A 10,060-nucleotide genomic window follows, 5' to 3' on the forward strand; every position below is an offset into this window, starting at 1 on the left:
TATATATATATATAAAACTAATTAATTGCAATAAAATTCTGCAACATACTCGGAAAATTAATTTGTATTTTTTAAGTATGTTATTTTTATCTGTACCTGATTATTCAGAATCACTTAGTTAAAGTTCAAGTCCTAGTTATATTTTAAACCTGCAAAATATTATAGTAAAATCTTATTACAGTTCACTGTTAGTGCAGAGGGACATCAGGTCCCGGCCCCTCCCCCCTCCACCCAGGACTTCCGCCATCATTAATTATCAAATTAACAGTGACGTCGATCCAGCAGTGAGTCTATCAGTCGTTATCGAGTCAACTCCTCATTAGTCTGCTCCTAATAACACACACACACACACACACAGAGCACTAACCTGATGGCCAGCAGCTCCGTCTTCTCCTCTGGGTCTTCAGCATGATCTCCTGAAAACACAGAGTCCACCTTTACTGATACAGTGTATGACAGAAATATTTAATATAATGTAAATAGAAACATATATACTATACTATAAGTATAATATAATTCACATAGACAAAGCTGTGTTTTTACTATCATTTTGTTTGAGCCATGACTTTACCAACTTCCTGTCTGTGTGTATTTCTTCTTCTACTCATGTTTTAGTCTCACTGGTACCGACTGGTACCAGTGGACCAGTGTCTCTGCAGGTCTGACTCACGTCCACTGATCTTGGCGCCGACCCGCTGAGCCAGAGAGCTGCTCTGGGCCAACTGATCCCTGAAGCTCTGGCCCATGTAGTAGTCGATGTCGTTGGCCCGCAGCAGCTCCTCGAAGGCCTTGGTGGTGTCTCCCAGGTGCTGGGTGAGGATGTTACAGACGCTACGACCTTCTCTGAGACGCTGACGCAGGTGAGACAGTTCTCTGGCCTGAGCCTGGATCAGAGAGTCCAGTTTACTGCACAAACACACACACACACACACACAGGTAAGAAGAGGCAACGATGAAGTCTTCAACAAGAGCTTTGTTGTCCCTAGTGGTCACCCATAGTATTGCATGGAAGTTATAAGTAACTTTTTTTAAACCACTTTTTATATATCTATATATTTGTATGATGTTATGATTGAGTCAGAAAAACATACTGAACAGCACAAAGCTTGACCTTTAAGTTATAACAAGCCCTAAAAAGGATCAACATTTTGATTGAAGATTGATGAAGAATTATATCTAATTAAAACCCATCTGGAAATTTCTCTCTCTCACCTTGGCTGTCCGACAGGCGCCTCTTCCTGCTCCACACACTTCTTGCCTCCTTTCCTCAGCTGGTTCTCCAGAGCGTCTATTCTGGACACCAGCTCCTGAAGACCTTTGTCTGAGTGAGAGTGACCAGGAGAGGGCAGCGGACCTCCGTCAGAAGACTGCCATCCCTCGTCGTCTTCTGTGCCGCTCTGTGAGGGTGAAGCCTGGAAGCTCCAGTTGACTTTACGAGGGGTGGAGTTCTCACAGTGATTGGAGGTGGAGAGCGAGCGCAGGCGACTGTGGAGGCCTCGGATCACGCCCTGAGAACGGGACAACTGTGAGCGCAGGTCCTCCACCAGTCGCTGCAGAGAGGACACCTCATCTCCAGAAGAGGAACTCTTGTTGGTGGCTTTGGTGAAGGTGGAGGTGCTGGTGCTGGAAGGCCACCACTGAGAGCCACAGTCCAGAGACGTGCACATCTCCAGATCGTCAAACTCTGTCAGGAAACAGAGGAAGAAGAAGACTTGGGTATTGCTGCCATCTAGGGTTCAAGAGCGCAACTACAAGCCCTTTGTTCATATTTTGGATAAAGGTAGAAATTTGTGTACACCCTACAGCGACTACTTAGCTGCTGCGCCCTCTGCAGGCAGTATAGAATGTAAAAAAAATACCTGGGCTGCTAGTGTCTTCTCTCTCTGCCTCGTTCTCGCTGCGACCACAGGTCTCGTAGCCCAGGTCCTGCAGGTCGACCTGGACCAGTTTACTGTCCTGCTGCACTGCTCCCTCCGCTGCTGCAGCGTCTGTGGATCAAAGGAGAAGAAGTTATTGTTGTTGAGTTTGTAGACGATAGTTGACTCTTAGTGGAAGAACCACATGAAACAACACTCACTCAGCAGCTGCCTGTAGTCTTTGAGCTGCTCCGCCTGAACCTGCACCGTGGCCTCAGAGACCATGAGCCTCTCCTTCAGCTCTCTGCTCTTCTGCTGCAGACTGTCATGACAAGCAGCGGCCTGTTGCATGCTGGGCCGTGGCTCCTTAGCCTGGACAGGTACACAGCACTGTCAAACAACTGAAGCTGACAACATAAACTTTCCTGTGGAGCGGCTTCTACCTGTGAGGAGTTGGTGAGTCTGAGCTCTGACTCATGGGTGGAGGTCTGGCTCCCACCTTTCTCCTCACTCTGGATGTTGGCGTGAGGGGGAGGCAGTTCGCTGTCCCAGGTCTCCCACAACTCCTCCTCCACCTCCACACCTTCGATGGTCACATCCAGCTCCTCCTCTTCTGCTTCAACTTCTTCTACAGCCTGTTGGGCGTTATAGTTTTTTTGCTCCACATGTCGGCCTTCGGTCAGCTGACGTTTCAAATCATCGTTCTCTGTTTGGAGGCTGAACAGAGCTCTCCTTAAAATCAGACACAGACACAGTTTTAAAGTGGATAAAAATCAAAGTGTTGCTTGAGAAATGTGTAGAAACGTTTAGTAACATTTGATGATCACAGTCTGACTGTTTCTGACTATATGTTCTTCAACAATATTTTCAGGTTTCCTTTAATAAAACATTACGTTAGTCATGATCCTATTTAGAAGAAACAAAAAGGTCAGAAACCATGGTGGGTCACAGAAGTAGACACTGTGTGTCTTCAACAGGGCAGAGATGAACGTGTGTGTCCTGGTCTCTCTAACCTGATCTGTGAAAGTGAAGAGAATCCTGTCTTCTCCAGCTGAGCCTTCAGCTCCACCAGCTCCCTCTCCACCGCCCTCTTCTGCTCCACCAGTTGTTGTACCTCCAACAGACTTTGACCTTTTAAGAGTAGATCATTCAGTGGAGCCGTCTCTGGAGCTCCGCAGCCCTGTTCAGACCAGACAGGCTTTCAGTGATAAAAGAGTGCAGAGGTTTTAGAGGCACAAATATGGAACTGTGAACCAGACTGTGTTTAATCCCTCTGTTCTCTGTCACAGAGAGAGTTCTTCATCATTAAAGGGACAGGTTGTTAAGTACCGTTCTATTTTTTTTTTTTTTTTGTCATTTCAAGCCCTGAATGTGAATTAGCCCACTATGTATCTGTAGCCTATGGTCAAGGAGGGTTGACTGTTTGGGACGCAGCCAGCTGGAGTCACAGCTGTAATACACCTTTAATAAAAACTAAAACATCAAATAAAATCCAAGTTCTTCAGACAGCAGCAAAGTGATGCAGGTTCTACTGTGTGATGTTCTGTGTTCTGGCTGTTCAGGTCAGTGGTGTGTGTACCTGGGGGTTGCTCAGAGACTTGACCTTTCTTTGACCTTCATCACTGTTCAGTTGATCATCCTCTTCATCCTCTGAACCTGGAGACACAAACAGAAAGATGTGAACAAACAGTGACTTCACGGGAACATTTCTGTTCATCACTGGAATCTGTGAAACCAGAGACTCCGTGAACATCAGCAGCAACAATCAAACTGTCTTTACTTCTATCACTACTGCTCACTGATGACATCATCATCATCTACCACAGCTTTAAAATTACAATTTTATTAACCAGTTAACTCAGCTGCCGTCCAGAGGTCCAGACCCACATCTGTCAAATCTTTTTATTTCTGGCTAATTAGTGTGGTCAATATAAGGCATGTGGACTGCTAAAAGAACCATATGTCTTATAGAAGTAGACGTGTGTCGAGTCCACAGGTTTGTTTGTATTGATTAACTGACACGAGCTGAGGTCAGTTAGTTCACTGACTCTGCAGCCATGTTTTCATTTCTTCAGAGTGGGATCAGAGTAAGATTTACAGATATATCAGTTGAAATGTTTATTGACTGGAGCATCATTCATTAAATGTCTTCACTCTTTATTGTTATTGTTATTATCAAGAACCCGTGGTGTTCAGTTACCACAGACCACATCTGCATGTTATGGTCATTCAAACTGAGATCAATGCTGATGATGGTGAGAATATGCAGAAATTTATGAGTAAAGTTTGATCATTTTATTAAAATATTTTCACCTCAAATTGTAGTTTTCCACATCACAATTTTATTATTTGGCTGTTATTTTGATTTATTCTCTGACTGAACCTGTAAAATATTGTGTTTGAACGTCAACTGAGATGTGAAGCTTTGAAACATTTTGTGTGTTTGTTTTAAGTGTTCATTTATGAAGGTGTACAGGGATGTTTGGACTGTGGAGAACATTCTCTCAGTGATTCATCTTTAACTTCTTAATAGTTTAGTTTGGACAAAACTTCAAATCATATATGCAGATAAACATATATTTATCATGATAATGACATCCCTCCATACTTACTGTGTTCCTGTGTGACCTATTGACCTTTGACTGAAGCACACAGTAAAAATGAAGCTGTTGAATTACACAGAGTCTCAAGGATCACAGAAGCAGAAAACATGTTTTCAAAAGGCAGGAGTTACTGTAAAAACAACAACAAAAAGATTTCCATACAACAACACACATGCTGGGTTTCAACACACCAACACACATGCACACACACAGTTTTATATGAGAACTGACGTCATTATAACTTAAATATGATTTTACAGTTTTCACATATACTGACTTTGAAAAAAAAATCTTAGAAAATTTATAATATTAATGAAGTGATAAAGGACTTTGGTTATCTTTGTTTAAAAAAAAAGATTAAAAGATAGAGTGTTTATTCACGATGGCTTAATTTTAGTTTAAAAAAGGTCCAACAGCTCCATCGCACATTTAAGGCCCGGCTTAATTTTAGTTTAAAAAAGGTCCATCGCACATTTAAGGCCGGGAATCATCTGAATCTACAAAAAATGCATTGCAATTAAAATAATTTGACAAAAAAATGATTAGAAAAAAGATTGATTTTGTGTTAAGTTGTGTTTGCCAACAAAACTCTGAACCAAAGTCCAGAGATATATTCAAAGACTTTACAACCTGGGGCAGTGATTTAATATTTTACGATTAGAAATGGCAGTTTAACAATGATATCAAACAGCACTGATGTTTTTGTTAAAATATGTGCAAACGTAAGCATATATTAATTAAAAATCACAATGACTTATATATAAATATATTTACCAGTGAAAAACAGAGGTGGCAGTAATGCAGTCGAAGTGTGTGTTGGTTAAAATCCACCTCGGTGAAAAAAAAAAAAACAAAAAAAAAAAACCTAACTGAACACAGAGCTAATCTTCGCTAACACGCAGCTAAATTACAGTTCCAGTACAAAGCTAAAAATGAGCTAAGTAAAAGCAAACAACTAAACGCAGGCTACGAAGCGGCAGTTGTTAGCATGCGTTAGCGCACTGATAACACACACCGTGTCAAATGTCTTTAATTGAGTATATTTAAAGACGTTGTCCACTCAGTCAATGGACAGTGGGCGTCCAACTAGAACAATACAAAACACATTACCCCACTGCCAAAAACGATGCTAAACTGCTATGTGCTAACGTGTGGCTAAAACAAAGATCCTATGAAACAAGTGTTACTTTTTTTTTATATTTGTTTAATCTTCTTTCATTTTAAAAAATTGCCAATATACGGCAAGTATGAACTAGGTCTTGCAAAATGTGTACTTAACGCCACAAGGAAAACTACGCTAATTGTCGACAAACGTAAAACCGAAGTACACAATATCATTATAATTCAACACAACTGCATACTTCAACACATGCAGAAAAAGCCAAAGAAGCAAACGATGAGGGTCAGAAGCCACTCGTCTTCTACAGTGTTAGTGGTACAGCAGGTCAAACGCCACCACAGATGTCAACCCTCCACCAGCAGGTGTCTCCACAACACCACTTCCTGCTGCTCTCACAGATACTGTCCCATGCTTCTCTGATGCCCACCTCCAAACTCAGGCTGTCTGCCCCCGGGCCTGTTATGACCTCGGAGGTCAGGACCTCCTGCTGGGAGGTCTACGTCAGGCTCCACCAGGTTCTCCCTCAGCGTCTGAAGCTCCTGGGTCAGCCTCTCTACCAGAGGGAGGTCTGAAGGATCCACCATCTGACTCTGAAGGTCCTGAAAGGACAAATACACATGTACACAGAAGACAGGAGTGGAGTACATCAGGACGGTTCTTCTCCTCCGGCAGGTCATTTATATTTATTTTTATATATATATTTACAAAACTGTTATAAAACATAATAAATAGACATTCTATCTATCTGGCTATTTATTATACTATAATAATTTTATATTATAATTACTGTACAATCCTGTTCACATCAAATCAGATTATTATGATTATATCAAATCTCTTCTGTATCAACGGTTCCCATTCGTGGGTTTAGTATCTTCTTCTACTGACCCTGATGATCTGCTCCTTCACTTGCAGTGTGCGGCTGAAGGAGTCCAGAGTTGCAGCTTGACTCCTGCTCAGCTCCTGGTTTTCCTTCTCCCTCCTCAGAGCCAAACACAGCTCCTCCTCCAGGGCCTGGAGTTCCAGAACCGAGTCGGTACCACAGTCGGGCTTGGAGCCCAAACCTGAGCTCAGCTGTCTGCGGAGCTCCTGCAGCCTGGACGTCTGCTCGTTCATCACCTCCCCCAGTCGTCTCCCACAGTCCTGCACAGACAGCGTGTTATCTTCTCCACATCCACACCTCCTTCAGTCCATTTCCACAGTTCTACCTGAATGTACTGGTCCCTGGAGCTGATGGTCATCATCAGACTCTGCACCTCCTGCTGGTGCTGCTGGGCCTGACGAGTCCGGTCAGCTAGAACCTCCTGGAAGAGACGGTCTTTGAGCTGGAGACGGACCTTCAGCTCCTCCAGGACCTCAGTGGGAGCAGCGTGGATCTGAGCGAGCAGAGAACAGCGTAGATCCTGCAGCACAGAGGGACAAACGAGGAGAAAACGTCAACGTGTCTCTATCCCCTCGTTTGTCGTGGTTGGTGTGGTGCTGCCCTCCTCTCTACCTGAGTCTCCTGTGTGCGAGTATGTAGCGCTCCCTGCAGCTGGCTGATGATAGTGTCCCTCTCTCTGAGAGAGTCTCTCTGCTTCTCTTCTCTGTCCACCTGCTGGCGCTGAAGGTTCCTCCAGGCTTCGCTCACCTGCTCCAGCTCCACAGCTTTACCACGAACCAGAACCTCCAGACTCTGACACACAGGCGGACACAGAGGTCAAGATCAGCTGAGGAAAACACGCCAATGTGTGTGTGTGTGTGTGTGTGTGTGAGTGAGTGAGTGTGTTCTCACAATGATGGTCTCCTCGTTGTTGAGGAGCACACAGCGCTGCCTCTCCAGGTCTCTCTCCTTCTCTCTGAGCAGCAGCTGAAGCCGTCGAGCCTCTTCCTCTCTCTCCTCCACACAGTGGAACTTCTCGTCCACAGCTCTCTGCAGAACAACAGATGTCTGTGAAGGTTCTCAGTCATCTTATCCCATCTTATCCAGGTCTTGTCCTACCTCCAGAGCTCGGTCTCTGTCTCTGATTCGCTGGTGCAGTTTCTGAAGTAGAGAGTCTCTCTTCTCAGTCTGATGCTCCTCCAGAAGATCACAGTAGTCCTGACAGAAACACAGCAAACACAAATGGAGTCAGTGAAGAGAACAGGCCAAGTTTAGTCCTACGGCTGCGGTCTTTGGCGCCATCTAGTGGCATTCTAGTGGAACTGCAAAATACCCCGCAATCATTCATAGACACAGAAGTGTGTCTCTGTTGTCTTGTGATTTTTTCCAATAATAATAATAATAGTCTGTAGAAAGAGTAGTGTGTATGCAGTGTAACAGCTTTGTTCGTTTCTTGTTGTTACCTCCACTACAGTCTGCTCATTACCATAATAATGGCCAGGACCTTGTGTTGCCTACATTCCTGAGTGGTGTCACACCGATATCTGGGTCATGGGCTGCAGCCCTGTTGAAATGTTCAACATTGTGTTGTGTTGTGTTGGTCTGACCTCCAGCAGCTGCTCTTTGGTCTGCAGAGATGTCCTCAGCTCTCTGATGCTCTTTTCCCTCTCCTCTCTCTCCCTCTGTATCTGCCACTCACTCTCCCTCAGCTGCGCCTCCTTCTCCTGCAGGGATTTCCGAGTCTTCTCCAGAGCCATCTGCAGCTCCTGCACTCAAACGTCCACAACCGTTATGAAAAGTCAGATTAGACTGGTGACCCCCGCCGACCCCCCAATAATACTTCTTTTTCTCACCTGATTGTGCTTATCTGTGTCCCGCCTGTGCTGCAGCGCTCCCTGCAGGTCATCCTCCAGCCTCTGCAGAGCCCGGCTCAGGTCTTCCTGCATCCTGGCGGCCTGTTGCTGCAGCCGCTCACCAGCCTGGAGCTCCAGCTGAGCTTGGAAGAGAGAGGCCTGCAGAGTCAGAACTTCTCTATGACCGTGGACACCTTCTGGTCCTGGGGGCTGCTGCTGATCAAGACCAGTGAAAAGGGAGAAGAAAACACAAATGAAAAATGTCTCTCCACCACAAAATCACCCTAAAATTAGATAAATATTAACTCATGAACTGTGGAGGTGCAGTGTGAGGACAACATGGAGCTGGTGGAAACTGGGGCAGAGAGGAAAATAAGAAATAAATTTAAAAAAATTCAGTAGAGATCATACCTGGAGATGCTGGCGATTTGAAAGGTTTTTGAGAGAACAAAGCATCTTGTTCTGCTCCTCTATTACTCTGTAGAGCTCTGAGGCCTGTACACACACACACACATGAATTTGATCAGTCCTGTGTGTCCTGCTTTTCTTAAACCATTCTGTCATTCCATCCATCCATCCATCCATCCATCCATCACCTCTGCCTCCTTTGAGCTGACAACATCACTGATGTTCTGGATGTTTCTTTCCTGCTGTTGAGCTTCTTCTTGGGCTGAGTGCAGTTCCAGCTCCATCCCACAGAGGCGCTCCTGCAGCTTCTACACACACGCAGTGACTCAGTCCAGAATAATCAACTACCTAGTCACACACTGGATTCAAATACTTTGTTGTGTCAACCCACCTGGTTCCTGGCCTCACTCTCTCTGATCTTGGCCTGCAGAGAGCTGACCTGCTGCTGGGCCTGGAGCAGCTCACTGACACACTGACCCACCGCGCTCTCATAGTGACCCAGCTGTCAAAGACAGGAGAAAGCCACTGGGTAAATTCTTCACTCTGAGCCTGAAAAACAAACTAAGATTTCCTGTAGTTTTCTCTGTGACAGTTAGAGAGGCAGGTGAAGGTGATGAAGAGGGTGGAGATGATGAAGAGGGTGGAGATGGTACAGATGGTGGATAAAGGTGCTGGAAATGGAGAAGAGGAGGACATCAAGAAAGATTTGTGGATGTAGTGTTGGAGGTCATGGAGATGGTTGGTGGAACAGTAGAGGAAGCAGATGATCTGCTGTGTAGTGTAGGAAATGAAGAGCCTGAGACAGATGAATGAATTTGAAGGCAGAAGGTGAGGCTGTTCTTCTGTTGTCAGGTCGATGTCGGACGACTTCCTGAGGAAAGGGCTGTTGCTGTGATAAGTGTGACGTTGACTTCCTGGTTTTTGTTTGTACAGAACACAGTAGTGACACGGCCTCTGTCCTCTGGGATGGAGGTCTCAGGCTCAACCAGGCTGTGAAGGAAGAACTGGTTTGGTTAAAGTGACGGTGAGATCTGCTGCAGCGCCACCTTCTGGTCTGCACTATAAACAGTTTTCCTCAGTCAAAGTTGACTGTGATTAAACAGTGAGAAAAGTCACCAGTGATTAACAGCTTCATTCAGTGGAATGAGCCTTTAATACACTGTGCTCTTTCACAGGTGCTGAACCAACAGCACTGCTCCTTCTCCACAGTCTGATTTACTGCTGATCAGACTGGACTTTAACAGAGTCCCACGGTCTGGGTTTGATCTACCTCTGCTGGTCCTCACTGAGTAGAACCTCCGCTGCTGATGCTGCTGCAGCAGCGGCCGGGGCAGGGGGGCCGGGGGGGGGGGGTCCCC

At 45.2% G+C, this 10,060-nt stretch overlaps 1 protein-coding gene across 15 annotated transcripts in view; it reads right to left on the reverse strand.

The window, feature by feature from the left end:
* Positions 1–10,060, reverse strand: part of pde4dip (phosphodiesterase 4D interacting protein) — a 59,511-nt gene that overhangs the window by 10,377 nt on the left and 39,074 nt on the right. For 11 of the 15 annotated variants that reach the window (XM_025054207.1, XM_025054209.1, XM_025054208.1 and 8 more), the window contains 19 exons: positions 9,094–9,204; positions 8,891–9,010; positions 8,706–8,789; positions 8,295–8,510; positions 8,049–8,207; positions 7,561–7,659; positions 7,354–7,491; positions 7,075–7,254; positions 6,788–6,982; positions 6,468–6,722; positions 6,007–6,178; positions 3,436–3,512; positions 2,870–3,036; positions 2,300–2,588; positions 2,078–2,228; positions 1,860–1,988; positions 1,213–1,684; positions 671–906; positions 368–416 (listed from right to left, as the gene is read on the reverse strand). In XM_025054207.1, coding sequence (XP_024909975.1) covers positions 368–416; positions 671–906; positions 1,213–1,684; positions 1,860–1,988; positions 2,078–2,228; positions 2,300–2,588; positions 2,870–3,036; positions 3,436–3,512; positions 6,007–6,178; positions 6,468–6,722; positions 6,788–6,982; positions 7,075–7,254; positions 7,354–7,491; positions 7,561–7,659; positions 8,049–8,207; positions 8,295–8,510; positions 8,706–8,789; positions 8,891–9,010; positions 9,094–9,204 — 3,299 coding nt within the window. The remainder of the gene's footprint in view (positions 1–367; positions 417–670; positions 907–1,212; positions 1,685–1,859; positions 1,989–2,077; positions 2,229–2,299; positions 2,589–2,869; positions 3,037–3,435; positions 3,513–6,006; positions 6,179–6,467; positions 6,723–6,787; positions 6,983–7,074; positions 7,255–7,353; positions 7,492–7,560; positions 7,660–8,048; positions 8,208–8,294; positions 8,511–8,705; positions 8,790–8,890; positions 9,011–9,093; positions 9,205–10,060) is intronic. The other 4 variants (XM_025054206.1, XM_025054204.1, XM_025054203.1 and 1 more) reach the window with 4 other exon arrangements.

Source organism: Cynoglossus semilaevis, chromosome 2 (assembly GCF_000523025.1).
Source record: "Cynoglossus semilaevis isolate Cse_v1.0 chromosome 2, Cse_v1.0, whole genome shotgun sequence".
Lineage (NCBI taxonomy): Eukaryota > Metazoa > Chordata > Actinopteri > Pleuronectiformes > Cynoglossidae > Cynoglossus > Cynoglossus semilaevis.